General features: G+C 38.9%; 1 protein-coding gene across 3 annotated transcripts in view; it reads left to right on the top strand.

Annotated features, from left to right (window-relative positions):
* DNAH7 (dynein axonemal heavy chain 7) overlaps window positions 1–23798 on the top strand; it is a 279675-nt gene that overhangs the window by 233595 nt on the left and 22282 nt on the right. For all 3 annotated transcript variants that reach the window (XM_027588500.2, XM_027588499.2, XM_027588498.2), the window contains exons 59-61: window positions 2302–2487; window positions 3998–4135; window positions 20879–21109. In XM_027588500.2, the coding sequence (XP_027444301.2) occupies window positions 2302–2487; window positions 3998–4135; window positions 20879–21109 (555 nt within the window). The remainder of the gene's footprint in view (window positions 1–2301; window positions 2488–3997; window positions 4136–20878; window positions 21110–23798) is intronic.

Below are 23798 nucleotides of genomic sequence, written 5' to 3'. Positions count from 1 at the left end.
CACTCTTAACTTTGCACAGAGAACGGCAAGAAGGGCTTGAAAGAATTCTAAAGTCACAGATTGCTATATTTTAAAATATTGCTTTATTACCATAAACAAACATCGTAAAAATAAAAGACAATTGAAAACCGAGGAGATAGCCAAAATATATCTGACAATCTGATTTAGTAACTGTAGAAAGAGTTTTTAATAACAATAAAGAAGATAATCATACAAATGAGGAAAACATAGAAGAACATAGTAGGTAATTTTACAAAATAAATACAAGTGGTGAATAAACATTTTTAAAATGTCAATATCAAAAATAAACTTAAGGTATGTAAACAGACAGTATGGTGACTAGAGTTAATACCATATTGCATATTTGAAAGTGGCTAAGAATAGATCTTAAAAGTTCTCATCACAAGAAAAAATGTGTAATTACATGTAATGACATGTTAAATAGATTTATTGTGATCATTTCACAATATATACAAATATCAAATCATTGTTATATGCTTGAAACTAATGTTATATGTCAATTTTATCTCAATAAAAAATACACTTAAAAATTAAAAACAGGTGCACTTGGCTGGCTAAGCATGTAGAGCATGCGTCTTTGGATCGGGGGTTGTAAATTCAAGCCCCATGTTGTGTATAGAGATTACTAAAAATAAAAAAAATTTTTTAAATATTTTTTAAAAATTTAAAAATGTACCTGGAGTTAACAGTGTTATTGTTTAACTGTCAATTTTTTCTCCTAAATGATAACACTCAGTTTTGTTGAGAGCAGTGAGAAATAGTGAATTCTATTTGGATATGTAAGTATTTATGCTGATGATAAAACAAATTGCAGTATGAACAATCAATAGTTTTGTACTCATAAACATTTAAAAATTCCTCATACCAGAGAATATAATAAAAAAGTAAACTAAAAGGAAAAAATATTTCCACAAATTTGATTAAAAAGGATAATTTATAAAACAGCTTATACAAATAAAGCCATTAAAACTTTAATTGAAAAAAATGGGTAGAAGGCTAGTTCACAGAACAAATGTTATTAAACATGAAAAAAATTATGAACTACACTGATATTCTAGGAATACAAATTAACACAATATTAATTATCTTTGGTCAAACAAATTAGCAAAAATTTTAAAACTGATTCCTACAATTACTACAGCCTTTCAGAAAAACAATTTGGTGGGCTGCCTGGGTGTCTGTCAGTTAAGTGTCCGACTCGATCTCAGCTCAGGTCTTGATCTCAGAGTGTGAGTTTAAGCCCTGCGTTGGGCTCCATGCTGGGCATGGAGCCTACTTCAAAAAAAAAAGAGAATGAAAGAAAAGTAGCTTGGCGACATTAATCAATTGCTTTTTATAAACTCTTTACTTTTGGCATAGTAGTTTCCTTTTCAGGAATCTAGACTAAAAAATCATTAGAAATGTTAAGAAATGTATATTTAATGAAACAATTTAACACAGCAGAAAATTAGGAGTAACTGAATTATTCAATATTGGAATAGTTATTAAAATTTTTTTTCTTTTCAAATTTTTAAATTCTAGTTAACATATAGTGTAATATTGGTTTCAGGAGTAGAATATAGTGATTCATCACTTACATATGCTCATCACAAGTGCCCTCCTAATACCCATCCCCCAACTAGCCCATCCCCCGCCAACTGCCCTCCATCAACCTTCAGTTTGTTCTCTATAGTTAAAGAGTCTCTTATAGGTTTGCTTTCCTCTCTCTGTTTTTTCCCCCTTCCCCCATGTTCATCTGTTTTGTTTCTTAAATTATTAAAATGTTTTAAAAGAGTATTTTATGAAATGGTAAAAGGTATAATATGAGCTTTGGTGAAAAGTTATATGCAAAATTGCCTCTATAATGATTCCACTTGTCAACATACAGAGGGATATAAAAAGGTGATGCAAGGAACTAACACTGATTATCTCTGAATTACATTGGATTTGTTTTGAATGTCAGTGAGCGATGCCACGTTTTCAAGGATGGGATTCTGGTCTCATTCTGTGTCTAGCACATAGTAGGTGGTCCATCAGTGTTGGTTGAATAGTGAGTGAGTGCCAAGTTAATAGATGAATTCTGTTCTCTGCATTGACTGAATGGAAATGACAAATCACACAAGGAGAAAAAGACTATGGGGGAAATTGTGACCATTAGCAGAAACGTATGTAAGGGGAAATTGTACTTAAGGCAAATTTTTGTAAGCAGTTTAATAATAGGAGCAAACAGGAAACACAGCTCTGCATGATGTACTATTGATAACTCTTAGCTGGAGGAGTGACTTGAAGTCTGGATTCCAGGAGCTGCCTTACGAAGCTCTGCGGTACATGACAGGTGAATGCAATTACGGAGGCAGGGTGACCGACGACTGGGATCGGCGCACGCTGCGCAGCATTCTGAACAAATTCTTCAACACAGAATTAGTCCAAAACACAAGCTATAAATTCGACTCAAGCGGCATCTATTTTGTTCCTCCTTCTGGTGATGTAAGTATGCCCTTCAAGAAAACGAAAAGCAGTAAAACCTGAAATTCCTCTGATAAAATGGTGATTTTTTTTCCCCCAGAGGGCTTGTTTTTGGTTAACCATTGTGTGTGCTTTTTTCAGCCTTCTTGGAACAGAATCAGCCTCATGCATAGATGTAGTTAGTGGTTTGCTGTTTGCTGTAATGTGAGGACTATCAGAAAGGCCCCTCACCTGGGAAGAGCTTCCTTAGTGAGCTGAAATTCTGTTGTCATGAATTTATTCCTTTGGTAGAAAGTCATTGTACCCAATTAAAATGGAAACACACATGAGAAGGGTTACAAAATCATGTTAACAATCATAGTTAATATCTAGATCATGCTTACTTATTTACAAAGCAGTACAGTTCATTATCTCACTAGAGCTTCAAATTAACATCAGTATCATTATTCTGTCCTTTTTAGCAACGAGAAAGCAGGTTCACTAAAGTTGAATGACTTGCCCAAGACCACACGGGTAGAAAGGGGGAGAGAGTTATAGAACCATCTCCTGCCAAGAGTCCATTTCCCTCTGCCTACTTTTTCCAGGCCTGCCTAGTAGAAGATGTGGCATCTGCCTTCAGATGATCACACAGTAGACTTCCAGAAACTGCCAGGACAATTGAATTGGTTCTCATTTTATTCCTAAAAGTCAATTGGGCATGTATTGAAAGTTAAACTATGACCACGTGCATCAGAGGCACATACCATAACTGCATCATCCATTAAGATTAATGCTAGCTGAGAGCAGATGTCAGTGGGGATGAGGAGAAAATCAGTCCCACAGCCAAGGTCACTAAATGAGTGGAGGAGGTCAACATGTGGAGCCATGGGTATCAGGATTTCCAGTGATGAACTGTCGAGTGAGAATACAGCAAGATGAAGTCGGGTATATGTAACATGACCCATTTCGAGAAACCATCAGTGAACAATCCCCTACCCCCACTCACCATATATGTATATGAGTGTTGGTATGATTGTGTAAGCATGAAGAAAGGTTTGTAATTTTGACAGAAGTCCATGTAAAGAAAGTACAAAATGTATGTGCATATGTATAAAAATAAATGTTAATGGTGATTATCTCAGGGTAATAAAAAATTTGGGTGATGTTTACTTTTCTGAATTACGTGGATTTATCACGAGCAAACAGAAAAATCAGAGTAAAGAGAAAAAAATTGCAATAAATGAAGAACAATCAGTGAATGTGGTGCAGAAAAATTTCACCAGCTAAATGAGATGGCTGGGATATTCCTCTCTCCATTTTCAAATCCATTCCAATTGAATGGAACATTTTATTTTTTCTTCCTAAATGTTTCTTTTTTTTTTTTTTTTTTAACTTTGGCCCAGGTTGAAAGAAAAGGAAAGCATTCAGTGTCCAATTTCACAGGCTCATCCACTCAATAACTTGAGTATTGAAAATTATCACTTCTCAGAGGGAAAGTTCTACAGTATAATTGATTTCTAACCTCCTGACTCTTTATTATTCATCTTGGCAGCACAAAAGCTACATCGAATACACAAAGACTCTGCCCCTGAACCCTGCACCAGAAATCTTTGGGATGAATGCCAATGCAGATATCACTAAAGATCAGTCGGAAACTCAACTGCTGTTTGATAACATTCTTCTCACACAGGTATGTGCTTGGTGCAGGAACTGGCTTCTGAGGCTGGAATGGATGCTGCCCAAGCAGCATGGGCCATCTGTTCAAGTACAGAATCATTTTAAGGAAAAGACAAAAATTCCCATATACCTTAAATATGAATTTAAACATTAAGTACATGAACATATGGTTTTGGTTGGCTTTTTTTTTTTTTCATCAGTCTTTTGATTTGGAAAGAATCTTTGAGTATCATTCATCTGTTAGGAGTTCCATTTTGCCTTTCTTACAGAAACCATGTCTAAGTGCATTATATCTTTTTTTTCTTCCAAGTTATTTCAATTCAGATTAGGTAACATATAGTGTAGTATTGATTTTAGGAGTAGAATTTAGTGATTCATCACTCACATGTAACACCCAGTGTTCATCACAAGTGCCTTCCTTGATACCCATCCCCCATCTAGCCCATCCCCCCCCATTGCCTCCAGCAACCCTTAGTTTGTTCTCTATAGTTAAGAGTCTCTTATGGTTTGCCTCCTTGTCTGTTTTTATCTTATTTTCCTTCCCTTCCCCTAAGTTTATCCATATTGTTTCATAGATTCCACATATGAGTGAAATCATACGGTATTTGTCTTTCTCTGACCGACTTATTTCACTTAGCATAATACCCTCTAGCTCCAACCACAATGTAGCAAATGGCAAGATTTCATTCTTTTTTTTTTTTTTAAAGTTTTATTTATTTATTCATGAGAGTCAGAGAGAGAGAGAGGCAGAGGCAGAGGGAGAAGCAGGCTCCCCTCCTAGCAGGGAGCCTGATGCGGGACTCGATCCCAAGACCCTGTGATCATGACCTGAGCCGAAGGCAGATGCTTAACCATCTGAGCCATCCAGGCACCCTCAAGATTTCATTCTTTTTGATGGTTGAGTAATATTCCAGTGTGTATATGTGTGTGTGTGTGTGTGCACATGCACGTGTGCACATATATATGTATATATTTATAAACATCTTCTTTATCCATTCATCACTCAATAGATATTTGGACTCTTTCCATAATTTGCTGTTGTTGATAATGCTTCTATAAACATCAGGGTGCATGTTCCCCCTTTGAATCTGTACTTTTCTATACTTTAGGTAGATACCTCTTAGTGCAGTTGCTGGGTCATAGGGTAGCTCTATTTTTAATTTTTTGAGGAACCTCCATACTGTTTTCCACAGTGGATGCACGAGCTTGCATTCCCACCAACAGTGCAAGAGGGTTCCCCTTTTTCCACATCCTCGCCAACATTTGTTGTTTCCTTTGTTGTTAATTTTAGCCATTTTGATAGGTGTGAGGTAGTATCTCATCCTGGTTTTGATTTGTATTTCCCTGATGATGAGTGATGTTGAACATCTTTTCATGTGTCTGTTAGCAATTTGTATGTCTTCTTTGGAAAAATGTCTGTTCATGTCTTCTGCCTGTTTCTTAACTGGATTATTTGGGTTTTGGGTATTGAGTTTGATAAGTTCTTCATAGATTCTGGATCCTACTCTTTATCAGATATGTCAAGATTTGCAAATATTTTCTCCCATTCCATAGGCTGCCTTTTAGTTTTGTTTATTGTTTCCTTCACTGTGCAGGAGCTTTTTATCTTGATGAAGTCCCAATAGTTCATTTTTGTTTTTGTTTCCCTTGCCTCAGGTGACATGTCTAGTGAGAAGTTGTTAAGGCCAAGGTCAAAGAGGTTGCTGCCTGTGTTTTTTAGGATTTTGATGGTTTCCTGTCTCACATTTAGGTCTTTCATCCATTTTTAATTTATTTTTGTGTATGGTGTAACAAAGTGGCCCAATTTCCTTCTTCCGCATGTCATTGTCCATTTTTCCCCAACACCATTTGTTGAAAAATTGTTTTTTCCATTGGATATTCTTTCCTGCTTTGTCAAAGATTAGTTGACCATATAGCTGTGGGTCCATTTCTGGGTTCCCTATTGTGCTACATTGATCCATGTGTCTGTTTTTGTGCCAGTACCATACTGTCTTGATGATTACAGCTTTGTAATAGAGCTTGAAGTCTGGAATTGTGATGCCTGACAGTTTGCTTTTCTTTTCAACATTACTTTGACTATTCAGGATCTTTTCTGGTTACATACAAATTTTAGAATTGTTCTAGCTCTGTGAAAAATGCTGGTGGCATTTTGATAGGGATTGCATTGAATGTATAGATTGCTTTGTGTAGTATAGACATTTAACAATATTTGTTCTTCCAATCCATGAGCATGGAATGTTTTTCCATTTCTTTGTGTCACCTTCAATTTCTTTCATAAGTTTCTATAGTTTTCAGAGTACAAGTCTTTTACCTTTTTGGTTAGGTTTATTCCTAGCTATCTTATGGTTTTTGGTGCAATTGTAAATGGGATCAATTCCTTGGCTTCTCTTTCTGCTGCTTCATTATTGCTTCATTATAGAAATGCACCGTATTTCTATATGTTGATTTTATATCCTGCAACTTTGCTGAATTCATGTATCACTTCTAGCGAAGTTTTGGTGCAGTCTTTTGGGTTTTCTACATAGAGTATGATGTCATGTGCAAATACTGAAAGTTTGGCTTCTTCCTTGCTGATTTTTTTTTCTTTTTGTTGCCTGATTTCTGAGGCTAAGACTTCCAGTACTATGCTGAACAACAGTGGTGGAAGTCGATATCTCTGTCATGTTCCTGACCTTAGAGGAAATGCTTTCAGTTTTTCCCCATTGAAGATGATAATTAACTATGGGTCTTTTGTATATGGCCTTCATGATGTTGAGCTTTGTTCCTTCTATCCCTACTTTCTTGAAGGTTTTTTCAAAGAAGGAGGCCGTATTTTGTCAAATGCTTTTTCTGCATCTGTTGAGAGGATTATATGGTTCTTATCTTTTCTTTTATTGATGTGGTGATTCATGTTGATTGATTTGTGAATACTGAACAACCCTGCCGCCCAGGAATAAATCCCACTTGATTGTGGTGAACAATTGTTTTAGCCTGCAGTTGGATTCAATTTGCTAGTATCTTGTTGAGAATTTTTGCATCCATGTTCATCAGGGATATTGGTTTGCAATTCTCCCTTTAAAAAAAAAAAAATTTATTTGAGAGAGAGTGGAAATAGGATGGGAGGGACAGAAGGAGAGACTCTCAAGCAGAGTCCATGCTGAGTGCAGAGACCAACGCACAGCTCGATTTCACAACCCCGAGATGATGACTTGAGCCAAAATCAAAAGTCAGACGCTTAACCACCTGAACCGCCCAGGTGCCCCTCGAATTCTCTTTTTCAGTGGATTTAGTGGTCCCTGTCTGGTTTTGGAATCAAGATAATTCTGGCCTCATAGAATAAGTTTGGAGGTGTTCCCTCCATTTCTATTTTTTGGAACAGTTTGAGAAGAATAGTTGTTAACTGTTCTTTAAATGTTTGATAGAATTCCCCTAGGAAGCCATCCACCATGGACTCTTGTTTCTTGGGAGATATTTGATTACTAATTCAATTTCTTTGCTGGTTATTGGTCTGTTGAAATTTCCTATTTCTTTCTGCTTCAGTTTTGGTAGTTTATATTTTTCTAGGAATTTTTCTATTTCTTCCAGATTGCCCAATTTGTTGGCATATAATTGCTCATAATATTCTCTTATAAGTGTTTGTATTTCTGCAGTGTTGGTTGTGATCTCTCCTTTCTCATTTGTGATTATTTGGGTCCTTTCTGTTTTCTTTTTGATAAGTCTGGCTAGGGGTTTATCAATTTTGTTAATTCTTTCAAAGAACCAGCTCCTAGTTTTGCTGGTCTGTTCTGCTATTCTTTTTAAAATTTCTATACCATTTATTTCTGCTCTAATCTTTATTATTTCCATTATTCTGCTGGTTTTAGGCTTTATTTGCTATTCTTTTTCTAGCTCCTTTAGGTGTAAGGTTAGGTTGTGTATTTGAGATTTTTCTTGCTTCTTGAAGTAGGACTGTATTGTTATATACTTCCCTCCTGGACTGCTTTGCTGCATCCCAGATGTTTTTTCTACTGTGTTTTCATTTTCCTTTGCTTCCATGTATTTTTTTTTTTATTGCTTCTTTAATTTCCTAGCTGACCCGTTCATTGTTTAGTAAGATACTTCTTTAACCTCCAGGTATTTATGGTCTTTCCAAATTTTTTCTTGTGGTTGGCTTCAAATTTCATAATGTTGTGGTCTGAAAATATGCATGGTGTGATCTCAGTCTTTTTGTACTGGTTGAGGCCTGACTTTTGACCCAGTATGTGATCTATTCTGGAGAATGTTCTCTGTGCATTTGAAAAGAATGTGTATTCTGCTGCTTTAGGATGAAATGTTCTGACTGTATCTGCTAAGTCCATCTGGTCCAGTGTGTCATTGAAAGCCCTTGTTTCCTTGTTGATCTTCTGCTTAGATGATCTGTCCGTTGCTGTGAGGGGAGTGGTAAAGTTCCCTACTATTACTGTACTATCAATGAGTTTCTTTATGTTTGTTATTGATTTAGATATTTGTGTGATCCCAAGTTGGGGACATAAATATTTACAATTGCTCGATTTTCTTGTTCGATAGACCCCTTTATTATGATATAGTGCCCTTCCTCATCTCTTTTTAGAGTCTTTGGTTTAAAATTTAGTTTGTCTGATGTAAGTATGGCTACTCCAGCTTTCTTCTGATGACCATTAGCATGGTAAATGGTCCTCCACACCCTCACTTTCCATCTGCAGGTGTCTTTGGGTCTAAAATGAGTCTCTTGTAAGCAGCATATAATGGGTCTTGTTTTCTTAGTCATTCTTATACCCTATGTCTTTTGATTGGAGCATTGAGTCCATTTACATTCAGAGTAATTATTGATAGATATGATTTAATGCCATTGTATTACCTGTAAAGTTGCTGTTCCTGTAGACTGTCTCTGTTTCCTTTCTAGTCTTTGTTGCTTTTGGTCTCTTTCCCACTCAGAGGGGCCCCTTTAATATTTCTTGCAGGCCTGGTTTACTCTTCATGAACTCCTTTGGTTTTTGCCTGTTTGAGAAATTCTTTATCTTTCCTTCTATTCTGAATGACAGCCTTGCTGGATAAAGTATTCTTGACTGCATATTTTTCCCCTTAGCACGTTGAGTATTTCATACCATCCTCTTCTGGCCTGCTAAGTTACTGTGGCCAGGTCTGCTGCTAACCTTAGGTGTCTACTCTTGTAGGTTAAGGACATTTTTTCCCTAGCTACTTTTAGAAGTCTCTCTTTATCTTTGTATTTTGCAAGTTTCACTATGATATGTCCTGGTTGTTGACCTGTTTCTGTTGATTTTGAGGGGAGTTCTCTGTGCCTCTTGGACTTGAACGCCTGTTTCTTTCCCCAGATTAGGAAGGTTCTCAGCCATAATTTGTTCAAATAAACCTTCTGCCCCCTTTTCCTGCTCTTTTTCTTCAGGGACTCCTGTGTAATTGCTGAGTCCCCTAAGTCTATATTCATGATCTAATAGGTTTTTTTTCCTTTTTTCAGCTTCATTATTTTCCATAATTTCACCTTCTGTATCACCTATTTCTTCCTCTGCTTCTTCCATCCTCACTGTGATTATATACAGTCAGTTTTGCATCTCAGTCATAGCATTTTTTTTATTTCAGCCTGACTAGTTTTTAGGTCTTTTGTCTCTGCAGCCAGGGTTTCTCTGATGTCTTCTATGCTTCTTTCAAGTCCAGCCAGTGTTCTTATGACTGTTGTTCTAAAGTGTTGTTCAGATACATTGCTTATATTTGTTTGAGCAAATCCCTGGTATGTGATTTCTTGATCTTTTTAAAATTTTTTTATTGTTATGTTAATCACCATACATTACATCATTAGTTTTGGATGTAGTGTTCCATGTTTCATTGTTTGTGCATAACACCCAGTACTCCACGCAGAACGTGCCCTCTTTAATACCCATCACCAGGCTAACCCATCCCCCCACCCCCCTCCCCTCCAGAACCCTCAGTTTGTTTTTCAGAGTCCATTGTCTCTCACGGTTCGTCTCCCCCTCTGATTTCCACCCCTTCATTCTTCCCTTCCTACTATCTTCTTCTTCTTCTTCTTTTTTTCTTAACATATATTACATTATTTGTTTCAGAGGTACAGATCTGTGATTCAACAGTCTTGCACAATTCACAGCACTTGCCATAGCACAAACCCTCCCCAATGTCTATCACCCAGCCACCCCATCCCTCCCACTCCCCCACCACTCCAGCAACCCTCAGTTTGTTTCCTGAGATTAAGAATTCCTCATATCAGTGAGGTCATATGATACATGTCTTTCTCTGATTGACTTATTTCACTCAGCATAACACCCTCCAGTTTCATCCACGTCGTTGCAAATGGCAAGATCTCATTCCTCTTGATGGCTGCATAATATTCCATTGTATATATATTCCACATCTTCTTTATCCATTCATCTGTCGATGGACATCTTGGCTCTTTCCACAGTTTGGCTATTGTGGACATTGCTGCTATAAACATTGGGGTGCACATACCCCTTCGGATCTCTACATTTGTATCTTTGTGGTAAATACCCAGTAGTGCAATTGCTGGATTGTATGGTAACTCTATTTTCAACTGTTTGAGGAACCTCCATACTGTTTTTCAGAGGGGTTGCACCAACTTACATTCCCACCAACAGTGTAGGAGAGTTCTCCTTTCTCTGCATCCCCGCCAACATCTGTCGTTTCCTGACTTGTTAATTTTAGCCATTCTGACTGGTGTGAGGTGGTATCTCATTGAGGTTTTGATTTGGATTTCCCTGATGCCAAGCGATGTTGAGCACTTTTTCATGTGTCTGTTGGCCATTTGGATGTCTTCTTTGTTAAAATGTCTGTTCATGTCTTCTGCCCATTTCTTGATTGGATTATTTGTTCTTTGGGTGTTGAGTTTGATAAGTTCTTTATAGATTTTGGATACTAGCCCTTTATCTGATGTGTCATTTGCAAATATTTTCTCCCATTCTGTCGGTTGTCTTTTGGTTTTGTGATTGTTTCTTTTGCTATGCAAAAGCTTTTTATTTTGATGAAATCCCAATAGTTCATTTTTGCCTTTGCTTCCCTTGCCTTTGGCGATGTTTCTAGGAAGAAGTTGCTGTGGCTAAGGTCAAAGAGGTTGCTGCCTGTGTTCTCCTTTAGGATTTTGATGGATTCCTGTCTCACATTTAGGTCTTTCAACCATTTGGAGTCCATTTTTGTGTGTGGTGTAAGGATATGGTCCAGTTTCATTCTTCTGCATGTGGCTGTCCAATTTTGCCAACACCATTTGTTGAAGAGACTGTCTTTTTTCCATTGGACATTCTTTCCTGCTTTGTCAAAGATTAGTTGACCGTAGAGTTGAGGGTCCATTTCTGGGCTGTCTGTTCTGTTCCATTGATCGATGTGTCTGTTTTTGTGCCAGTACCATACTGTCTTGATGATGACAGCTTTGTAATAGAGCTGGAAGTCCGGACTTGTGATGCTGCCAGCTTTGCTTTTCTTTTTCAACATTCCTCTGGCTATTCGGGGTCTATTCTGGTTCCATACAAATTTTAGGATTATTTGTTCCATTTCTTTGAAAAAAGTGGATGGTATTTTGATAGGGATTGCACTGAATGTGTAGATTGCTCTAGGTAGCATTGACATCTTCACAATGTTGGTTCTTCCAATCCATGAGCATGGAACGTTTTTCCATTTCTTTGTGTCTTCCTCAATTTTTTTCATGAGTATTTTATAGTTTTCTGAGTACAGATCCTTTGCCTCTTTGGTTAGATTTATTCCTAGGTATCTTATGGTTTTGGGTGCAATTGTAAATGGGATCAACTCCTTAATTTGTCTCTCTTCTGTCTTGTTGTTGGTGTATAGGAATGCCACTGATTTCTGTGCATTGATTTTATATCCTGCCACTTGACTGAATTCCTGTATGAGTTGTAGCAGTTTTGGGGTGGAATCTTTTGAGTTTTCCACATAAAGTATCATATCATCTGCAAAGAGTGAGAGTTTGACTTCCTCTTTGCCAATTTGTATGCCTTTGATTTCTTTTTGTTGTCTGATTGCTGTGGCTAGGACTTCTAATACTATGTTGAATAGCAGTGGTGATAGTGGACATCCCTGCCGCGTTCATGACCTTAGGGGGAAAGCTCTCAGCTTTTCCCCATTGAGAATGATATTTGCTGTAGGTTTTTCATAGATGGCTTTTATGATATTGAGGTATGTACCCTCCATCCCTATACTCTGAAGAGTTTTGATCAAGAAAGGGTGCTGTACTTTGCCAAATGCTTTTTCTGCACCTATTGAGAGTATCATATGATTCTTGTTCTTTCTTTTGTTAATATATTGTATCACATTGATTGATTTGCAGATGTTGAACCAACCTTGCAGCCCAGGGATAAATCCCACTTGGTCATGGTGAATAATCCTTTTAATGTACTGTTGGATCCTATTGGCTAGTATTTTGGTGAGAATTTTTGCATCCATGTTCATCAAGGATATTGGTCTGTAATTCTCCTTTTTGATGGGGTATTTGTCTGGTTTTGGGATCAAGGTAATGGTGGCCTCATAAAATGAGTTTGGAAGTTTTCCTTCCATTTCTACTTTTTGGAACAGTTTCAGGAGAAAAGGTATTAATTCATCTTTAAATGTTTGGTAGAATTCCCCTGGGAAGCCATCTGGCCCTGGGCTTTTGTTTGTTGGGAGATTTTTGATGACTGCTTCAATTTCCTTAGTGGTTATAGGTCTTTTCAGGTTTTCTATTTCTTCCTGGTTCAATTTTGGTAGTTGATACATCTCTAGGAATGCACCCATTTCTTCTAGGTTATCTAATTTGCTGGCATAGAGTTGCTCATAATATGATCTTATAATTGTTTGTATGTCTTTGGTGTTGGTTGTGATCTCTCCTCATTCATTCATGATTTTGTTGATTTGGGTCATTTCTCTTTTCTTTTTGATAAGTCTGGCCAGGGGTTTATCAATCTTGTTAATTCTTTCAAAGAACCAGCTCCTAGTTTCGTTGATCTGTTCTACTGTTCTTTTGGTTTCTATTTCATTGATTTCTGCTCTGATCTTTATTATTTCTCTTCTCCTGCTGGGTTTAGGCTTTATTTGCTGTTTTTTCTCTAGCTCCTTTAGGTGTAGGGTTAGGTTGTGTATTTGAGATCTTTCTTGTTTCTTGAGAAAGGCTTGTATTGCTATATACTTTCCTCTCAGGATTGCCTTTGCTGTATCCCAAAGATTTTGAACAGTTGTGTTTTCATTTTCGTTGGTTTCAATGAATTTTTTTAAATTCTTTAATTTCCTGGTTGACCCATTCATTCTTTAGTAGGATCCTCTTTAGCCTCCATGTATTTGAGTTCTTTCCGACTTTCCTCTTGTGATTGAGTTCTAGTTTCAAAGTACTGTGGTCTGTAAATATGCAGGGAATAATCCCAAACTTTTGGTACCGGTTGAGACCTGATTTGTGACCTAGGGTGTGATCTATTCTGGAGAATGTTCCATGGGCACTAGAGAAGAATGTGTATTCCATTGCTTTGGGATGGAATGTTCTGAATATGTCTGTGAAGTCCATTTGGTCCAGTGTGTCATTTAAAGTCTTTATTTCCTTGTTGATCTTTTGCTTAGATGATCTGTCCATATCAGTCAGGGGGATGTTAAAGTCCCCCACTATTATTGTATTGTTGTCGATGTGTTTCTTTGCTTTTGTTATTAATTGCCTTATATAATTGGCTGCTCCCATGTTAGGGGCATAGATATTTACAATTGTTAGATCTTCTTGTTGGATAGACCCTTTAGGATATAGTGTCCTTCCTCATCTCTTATTACAGTTTTTGTTTTAAAATCTAATTTGTCTGATATAAGGATTGCCCCCCCAACTTTCTTTTGGTGTCCATTAGCATGGTAAATTGTTTTCCACCCCCTCACTTTCAATCACAGGGGTGTCTTTGGGTCTAAAATGAGTCTCTTGCAGACAGCATTTTGATGGGTCTTGTTTTTTTATCCAATCTGATAGCCTGTGTCTTTTGATTGGGACATTTAGCCCATTTACCTTCAGGGTAACTATTGAAAGATATGAATTTAGTGCCATTGTATTGCCTGTAAGGTGACTGTTACTGTATATTGTCTGTATTCCTTTCTGGTCTATGCTGCTTTTAGGCTCTCTCTTTGCTTAGAGGACCCCTTTCAATATTTCTTGTAGGGCTGGTTTTGTGTTTGCAAATTCCTTTAGTTTTTGTTTGTCCTGGAAGGTTTTTATCTCTCCTTCTATTTTCAGTGACAGCCTAGCTGGATACAGTATTCTTGGCTGCATATTTTTCTCATTTAGTACTCTGAAGATATCATGCCAGTCCTTTCTGCCCTGCCAGGTCTCTGTGTATAGATCTGTTGCCGATCTAATGTTTCTACCATTATAGGTTACATATCTCTTCTCCTGAGCTGCTTTCAAGATTTTTCTCTTTATCTCTGAGACTCATAAGTTTTACTATTAGATGTCGGGGTGTTGACCTATTTTTATTGATTTTGAGAGGGGTTCTCTGTGACTCCTGGATTTTGATACCTGTTTCCTTCCCCACATTAGGGAAGTTCTCTGCTATAATTTGCTCCAATATACCTTCTGCCCCTCTCTCTCTTTCTTCTTCTTCTTCTGGGATCCCAGTTATTCTAATGTTGTTTCATCTTATCATATCGCTTATCTTTCGAATACTGCCCTCATGATCCAGTAGTTGTTTATCTGTCTTTTTCTCAGCTTCTTTATTTTCCATCATTTGGTCTTCTATATCGTGATTCTCTCTTCTGCCTCATTTATCCTAGAAGTTAGTGCCCCCATTTTTGATTGCACCTCATTAATAGCCTTTTTTATTTAGATTTGGTTAGATTTTAGTTCTTTTATTTCTCCAGGAAGGGTTTCTCTAATAACTTCTATGCTTTTTTCAAGCCCAGCTAGTATCTTTAAAATCATGATTCTGAACTCTAGGTCCAACATCGTACTAATGTCCATATTGAGTAGGTCCCTGGCAGACAGTACTACCTCTTGTTCTTTTTGCTGAGGTGATTTTTTTTGTCTTGTCATTTTGTCCAGAGGAGAATAGATGAATGAGAGAACAAAATGCTAACAGGTTAAAAACGTCCCCAGCAAATATACTCTAAACAAATCAGAAAAGACCTAAAACCAGGGGGAAAAGAAAGGGAAAGAAAGAAAAAAGAAAGAAAAAAAAAGAAAAAGATAAAAACAAACAAAAACAGAACAAAACAAAAATAAACAGAATATGATCAAATATGATCAGGCTAGTCCATAGATCAGTGCCACACACTAGATTTTGGGTGTATTTTGGTCTGTTAGAAGAAAGTGCCTCCTAAAATTTTAAAGAAAGAAAGACTTATATATGTACAAAATAAGGGTTGATACAATGGAGGGATAGAAGATGATTGTAAAGATGAAAATTATAAAAGATTTTATAAAAGGAATTGATACAACAAGAAGTTGTTTGAAAAAAGAAAGAAGATTTAAAAAAAAAAAGGGAGAGAATGTGATCAGGCAGGAGACTAGAACAAAGCCATACACTAGTGATTTAGGGTATATTTTGATCTGTTAGGAGAAACTGTATCAAAATTTTAAAGAGAGAACAACTTATATATATATGCCAAAAATAAGGGTATCTACTATGAAGGGATAGAATATGACCTTAAAATGAAAAATAAAAATGTTTTTTTTTCCAAAAGGGATTGAAAAGATGTTGGTTGAAAAAGGGAAAAAGAAAAATTTAAAAAAAAAAGTTAAAAAATTAACTTTGAAAAACTAATGCATCATGGTAAAAAAGCCATGATCTTAAAAAAAAAAAAAAAAGCTGATCTTCTGGGGGAGGGGCCTGTTGCCGTGGTTCCCAAATGTTTTTGCGGGAGGCGGAATTGCCCCGCCCTTGCTGGTCTGGGCTAAGTAATCCGCTCGGGTTTGCTCTCAGGAGCTTTTGTTCCCTGCAAGCTTTCCGCACAGATTTGGAGGACGAGAGTGAAAATGGTAGCCTCCCAATCTCCGCCGCAGAGGAGCCGAGAACTCGGGGGCCCCCACTTCTCAGTGAGCCCCAAGAGAAAAGCAGTCAATCATTCCCATCTCCCTGGTCTCTGGCTGCACTCCGTTCTCACCCGGCCTGTGACCGAGCGTTTCTATCTCTGGCACCCGACCCCGTGTGGAGTCTCCAAACCCAGCAGATCCCTGCGGTGGGTTCCCACGCCGCTCCGCCCGGGGGAGGAAGGGGAGTGTCCCCAGCTCTGCCACTTGTTGGGTCCCTGCTGGAGGGGCAGTGGCCCGACTGGGCCGCGGATCACGGTTTATGGCAACCCCGAGGTGAGAGTCCGCGCCTCAGCTCCGTCTCTGCAGCCGGCTTCCCACTTCCGATACCTGGGAGCTCTGCCGCACTCAGGCACCCCCGGTCTTTCTGTGACCCCGGGGGTCCTGAGACCACACTGTCCCGCGAGGTTTCCACCCCCCGCTTAGCCACTGGAGCGACGTCCCTTCGCGGAGCCGACTTCTACAAGTTCCAATTTTGTGCTCCGCGGCTCTATCACTTGCCAGAAGCGGCCCACGGAGGCCCCCTCCCCCGCCGTCTATCCTCCCGAATATCACCTCGGATTCACTTCTCCGCAGGTCCTACCTTCCAGTAAGTGGTTGCTCTCTGTTCAGAGAGTTGTTGCTATTCTTCTCTTCGATCTCCTGTTGAGTTCGTAGGTGTTCAAGATGGTTTGATCCCTATTCAGCTGAATTCCTGAGACCAGACGAAATCCAGGTCTCCTACTCCTCCGCCATCTTGCTCTGCCCCTTCTTCTTGATCTTTCTTTAGGGGAGAATTCCCCCATCTTGTCATCATTATGTCTAGGTTTCTGTCTTTGGGTATTTGAAAGCTTGTTATATTTGTTATTAATTACTTACTTACTGAGAGTAAGACTATATTAAGAAAGAGTCACACACTGTCCCGGGCCTGGTGCTTCAGGAAGTGTCTCTGGTGTATGCTGTTTGCACTCTGCTCTTGTGTTGTGGCGGCCCTTTCCCGCAGGTCCCACTTGCTTGCAGTGGGAGTGTTTAGGCCTTTAACTAGGTGTGCTTTGATTTGTTAAACTAAGCCTGATTTAAACAAACAAACAAAAAGCCTGATCTGAAAAAAAGGAAAAGGGACCAAAAAAAAAAAAAAAACCTCCAAAGAAACAAACAAAAAACTATAAGATAGTTTTCCAAAGAAAAAGAAAAAAAGGAAGCCTGATCCAAAGAAAGAGAAAAAGAAATGAGAAAACAAAGAATAACCTATAAGCCTGATTTCAAAAGGGAAAAAAAAAAGAGCAAGAAAGCCTGGTTCTATTTCCACTAGAACAGTGGCTCCTGGGTGGCTTAGTCAGTTAAGAATCTGACTCTTGGTTTTGGTGCTGGTCATGACTTCAGGGTCGTAAGATCGAGCCCCGAGTTGCGTCCCTGCTCAGTGGAGAGTCTACTTGAGATTCTTTCCTCTTCCCTCTCCCTTCCTCTCTGCTTCATCCCCTCTTGTGTGCATGCATGCTCTCTCTCTCTCTTTCAAATAAATAAGTAAATAAAATCTATTTCTACCAGAACTGAAGCTGACCCTTTGGAGCACTCTGTGATCAGTTGACTTGGTACATGCAGGGGGGCCTGTGTTGTTCCTCTGGGGTAGAGGCCTGCTGCCCTGGCTCACAGTCAGACCTTCCAGGGTAAAGATGCACCTGCAGGGTACAGGGGGTGGGGTTTTGTGTAAGCAGCTCTAGCCTCCACTGCGGGTGCTGTATTGCTCACTGAAGTCCACCTATTCACTGGTGGTTGGAATGGAGGAAGATGGCATCACCCTGCTCTCGCCTCTGCAGGGAGGGGAGCTCAGCCTGCACTGTTCAGGAAGCCCTCACAGAAAAGTGAACAGTCTCCCCTCTTGTGTCCCAGACTTCTGTTAAACCCCCTCCCTCAACCTGTCTGTGCCCAGGCCATCTGTACCCCTGGCGCCACAGTTCTGTGTTTTATGTCTGGCATGCAGCTGGGAATCACAGCTCCAGATTTTAAAGGACACTGCATGGTGCGGACCCTCTCCCCTCCTCCTCTGGAGAGCCTCGCTGTGCTATGTGTGGTGCCGCTTTGTCCCAGAAATGCAGTTGTACAGTTGCCCAGGTGCTTGGAGTTTATAGTGAAGGACAGTGAAAAGCAGCAGACAGGTTATCTGTCCTCTGAGCGGGCTTCTGTCCCTTGCTGATGAATGACCAACTCAATGGCACACGGCGGGTCTCTTGTCCTTGGAGAGGCAATATACCCTCTTCCAAAAGTACTCCAGGAAGGGGAACGTTCTCTCCCAGCAAGTGCATTCTATCTTATGTCCCCTTTTAATTCCTTAAAAGTGGAAGAATATCAAAGATACTTGGGAAGAGGTTTGATGTCAGAATCCAGTCTAAAATTTTGCCTGTTTTCTAGTCTCTTACTAATTCAACAACAACTTATAAAATGACTTATCTTTTTCAAATATTCCAGAATATTTAACCTAGTTTACATAGAAAGTTTCTTTCACAACAGTATTTTATCAGATTACATAATATTTAAAGAATTGCAATAGTAAGTATAAAATGTACAAAAAGGTTGAGGAGAAAAATACAGTTGGCACTTTGTAAACATGCAGCTCCGCTTATGAGAGCATGAATGTAAGCGCATGTCAGAGAGTAATCTAAGGCATTAGAATTCAGCATGCCATGGGCACGAGTCAGTATATTTGAATAAAAATATTTAATCTTCCTCTTCTATTAAGAGATCTTCTCTTGTGCTGTCCCTTTAGCAGATATGTTCAGTTGTTTGTTTCTTTCATTTTTGAAAGCAGATTAGTCCAAATGGTAAGAGTTCCCTTAGTGATTGAATAAAATTTTAATAAGAATGCTTATTTGGTCCAGTGAATCATCCCATGAACTGAATTCTAGCTGATCTTTTTACTTTTATGGAATCTCAGAGTAATAATGATAGTAGTAAATACTTACATAGTACTGACTGTATGCTAACACTGTTCTAAGTGCTTCATGTATAACAGTGTAATGCATTACCTCAGTCCTCTGAGGTAAGGGCTAATTATTCCCACCTTTACAGCTAGAAAACAGATACAGAATGAAGTAGCTTGCTTAAGGTCAGCTAGTACAATTTCAAGCCAGGACTCAAAGCCAAGCAGTCTGACTCCCACTAGTTTGGCTCCAGAATCTGTGTTCTGAACCATAATGCTAAACTCTTTCTGGATTCTAAAGATGGGATAGGACCAAGAAGGGCAGATAACAAGAGATGATGGGGGGGGGGGGGGTAGGGAGGGGAAGCTAAAAGAATGGGATTAGGAGGATCAAATGGTGTGCTATCCTTGATGGAAGAGTCCATGGTACTCCTAGCTCTGGTCTACTGTCAGATGACATTTTCTAATAAGGGAGAAAGGAGGAAGACTGTTTGGTACGTCCATTTTTACATATGTTAATTCCACTAAAATCAGTTCCTGCCTGAGTTCAAAAGCATATGCACAGACATGAATAAGTAGATCTTTAGGAGTATTATGCACATGTGATACACTGGGGTGTGACAACAGGACATTTAGAGGGGCTTTTGGCTTTGTTTAAGGTTGATGGGTTATACCACATTACAGAACACATACAACAGTGGGTTCATTCCAACAGAAAATGACTCAGAACCAAACAAATAAGTCTAAATACACATGGGGTATCTTCTCAGTATGTAATTAAACAGCCTCTTTCAATATCCTCAACCTCAGATTGGTAATTACAATTATGCTAATGGGTAGGCAGTAGTTCAGTGATTCTACATTGGGTTTACCACAATTCAGAGGCAAAGAGACCAGAACAGCGAGTTTGGAGAGCAAGTTAACAATGACAAAACTTTTATATTATGTATTTAAAATATCTTTAAAAAACAGAACAGAAAAAAAATTAGAACAAGAAATGTTGTCATTGGGAGTGTTACTTTTGCAGAGCTACTGTGTTTATGCCTCAGTGCCAGTAAAGAAACCAGGAAATACAGAATCTGAAATAAGGCTAAATATAATTTCCTAGGGCTGGAAAAATATGAGATATATTCATTTATATTCTAATTGTGTTTGTTTTCTCTCGACATGCATGCACAAGTGCATGCACGCACACACACATTCATTTATTGTGAGGATTTAAATGGTTTTCCCAAAAAATATATTCATTTACACCCTGCCACTATAAACATAAAAAATAAAAATTGAAATGAAATTCCCCTTCCTTTGTTTCAGTGTGAATCACTAAAGTCTGCCTTTCTCCATAACTCTTCCAACTGCTTAGAGGAGACGAGCTTATTTTCTTTGCCCTTCTGGTTCAAGGACAAAACTATATCTCTGCTTTTGGCAACCAGTAGGTACCAGAGTTATTGGCAAATATATTTTGTGGCAAGCTTTCTCAAAGCAAGACCAAATTTCCTTCTCCTGGGTGTTAATGTTCATCGTTCCTCGGCCCCCCCACCAACATAAATGCTTTTTCTCCCTCTCCCCACAGCATCCACTCCCCCTCTACCCAGGCAGCCAGTGTGCGGCTCATTTTCTTTCTCCAGACCCTCTTTTGCCTGTGAACAACTGTCCATGCCTTCTTCCTCCCCTGTAACACTGGTTTTCTCCTGAATCCTCACCCCATGCCTGTTTTTATCACTTCAATCAATCTTGTGTGGAGAAGAATCACTGGTAAAGTAGCAGAATAGTACTCATTCTTATAAAATTTACCTTAGGAGTTTTCCTGTTCAGCAATTCCTACACCTTTATGAGGATTTCTGATTTTTAGTTTGAATTCTTTACAGTCTCGTTCAGCAGATGCTGGTGCAAAATCATCAGACGAAGTAGTAGATGAGGTTGCTGGTGACATCTTGGGCAAACTTCCCAACAACTTTGATATTGAGGCAGCAATGAGGAGGTACCCAACAACTTACACTCAGAGCATGAACACTGTGCTTGTCCAAGAGATGGGACGGTTCAATAAGTTGTTGCAGACCATAAGGGAGTCATGCATTAACATCCAAAAAGCAATCAAGGTAAGGGGAAATGTACCAAGGAAAAATTATTGCAATAACTTATTCATTTTACTCAGCAAATATTTATTGAGGGGAGATTGTGTGCAAGCATTCTTTGTTCTTCATTCTGGGGTTAGAAGCAAAATCCCTGCCCTTGAAGAACGTATAGGATTCTGGGGATTACAGTTAGTAAGTGGGGAGGGAAGTATGGAGCACGTGAGCACAGTTGGCTAGATGGGTACATGCTAAGAAAACACAAAGGGTTAGAAAAACCAAACCTTCGCCTTCATAGAGCTTAAGTTTTAAAGATTTATTTATTTGAGAGAGAGAGAGAAGGAGAGTGGGTGGGTGGGGCAGAGGGAGAGGTAGAGAGAAACATAAGCAGACTCCACGCTGAGCCTGACTTGGGGGCTTCATCGCAAGCCCCTGAGACATGATCTGAGCCGAAACAAGGAGTCAAACATTTAACCAACTGTGCCACCCAGGTGCTCCCCCCACCATTTTTTTAAAATAAATAACCAATCTTCAATTTTATTTTATTTTTGAGAGAGAGAGGGAGAGAATCCCAAGCAGGCTCTACACCTAGTGCAGAGCTGGACGCTGGGCTCAGTCTCCCAACCTTGAGATCATGACCTGAGCTGAAATAAAGAGTCGGACGTTTAACTGACTGAGCCACCTGGCGCCCCCATAGAGCTGAAGTTTTAATAAAGGAGACAAAGATTTAAAAATATAAAATTTCAATAAACATTAAATTCCATGGAAAAAAAATAAAGGATCAGAGAGTAGAGAGTGATGAGTGGGAAACTCAAGTCATTTTGTGTCAGACGTCTGTGTCAGACGACCCTTGAGCAGAGGCCTGCACTTAAAGGCAAACCATGGAACATTTAAGCAAAGGATATAGCAAGTGCAAAGACCATGAGAAGAACAAGCTTGGCCTGTTCTGGGAACCCAGTAGGGAAGGCTCTTGTGGCTGGAGTGGAGTGAGCATGGCATGAGGGAAATGGTAGGACAGAGAAGCCACAGACTCATAGTGGACTTGTTGGCCATGGTTAAGATCATGAATTTCGTTCTAAAGTGTAAAAGTAAGGCGAGGTCTTCAGAGCGTTTTAAGCAATGACGTGAAATGATCTGTTTTACATTTTTTAAAAGTTCACTCTGACCACTCCAGGAAGGACTGTAGGGGAGCAAGAGAGCAGGCAGGGAGCAATTATGCTATTAAAGTAGTCCAGCTGAGCTTGTTTCTTATAGTAGCACTGGAGGGGGAGAGAAGTGGTTGAATAGGAGCTATTATTGAAAAAGGTGTCTACTAGGCTGGTTGTAGTGTCATCTGGCTGGGATGTCTGGCTAAGAAGCATTCCGGACCATGTATTTCTCCTTGACCTGGTTCTTCCTGTATCCTTCCTGGAAGAGAAAGGCCTGGCTTCCAGCATTCTGGGGAAAAGGGGAAAGAGGCCTTAGCATCCAATGTACATTCATTCACTTAATTCCTGACTTCAGGATGGTAATCTGACCCCAACTGAACCTGGCATCCCTCCAGGGATTTCTTCATTTTCCCTTCCAGTTTTCATTCAAGGTAGGTGATGTGCAGATTTGTGGGAGAAGTCCTAGAAATCTGTTTTTGAAACCCAATTTCAATAACCCTTTTCAATTAGCACCACCTTCCACTCCTCACTTTCACCTAGGGCTGTCAATTCCAAATACTTTTGGGTATTCTGCAGTGATATCTAGTTGCTGCTTAGCTTTCTCCTCTGCTAGTTTAGGATCAGGTTATCGCCTGGCTTCAACATCATCTGCCTACAGTACAAATGATTTCTAGCGCTCAAAATTGTGTTATTTTGCCTTTCCCTATTTTTTCTGCCCTGGTAAGCTTATGCCCTTAAAACATAAATTCTCTTACTGTTGTTTTTAGTGGGTTTGGGAAAGGAGGCAAAGGAAATGTGGGTGTTAAACCCATTAAATTTACTATAAAATCTTCTCCATATGTTAGTTGGAATAATATTGTCAACTATAGAGATAAGAGAACTGATGATGGCAACTAGCCCAACTGTAAGATCAATGAGGCAGTAATTTTCAAAGGTCTTGAAGTTTTAACATCTGTCCACCAGTGATTCAAAATGGAGTAAGATTGGGGCACTCGGCTGGCTCAGTTGGTAGAGCATGAAACTCTTGATCTCAGGGTTGTGATTTTGAGCCCCATGTTGGGCATAGAGTTTACTTAAATAAATAACAAAATGGGATAAGATCAATTAGACTTCATGAGTGGAACTGAGAATATTTTAAATTTTCAAAGGGTTTCATATAATTTTTCTAATTTTAAAATCATCACTGTTCTTTTAAGAAGGCAGGACAGAGATGTATTAGTTGTCTATTTAATAGAGCAGTAAACTAAGTCAAAATTAGGCTGTGATTAAATAGCTAGTGAGTAGCTAAGTATTAAGATTTTCCATGGTGGGCAAATGGGTGAAGGAGGTCAAAAGGCACAAACTTCCAGTTATAAAATAAAAGCCATGAGGAGGGCGTGCAATGTACAGCATGGTGACTAGAGTTAGTAATACTGTATTGCAAATCTGAAAGTTGTTGAGAGTGAATCTTAAAAGTTCTCATCACAAGAAAAATACTGTAACTATGTATGGTGACAGATGTTACCCCGACTATTGTGACCATTTTGCAATATATTCAAATATTAAATTGTATATATGAAACTAATACA

This window comes from Zalophus californianus, chromosome 3 (genome assembly GCF_009762305.2).
Source record: "Zalophus californianus isolate mZalCal1 chromosome 3, mZalCal1.pri.v2, whole genome shotgun sequence".
In the NCBI taxonomy this organism is placed as follows: Eukaryota; Metazoa; Chordata; class Mammalia; order Carnivora; family Otariidae; genus Zalophus; species Zalophus californianus.
Note: the sequence above shows the minus strand (reverse complement) of the source record. Positions and strands in the feature narration are given on the sequence as shown.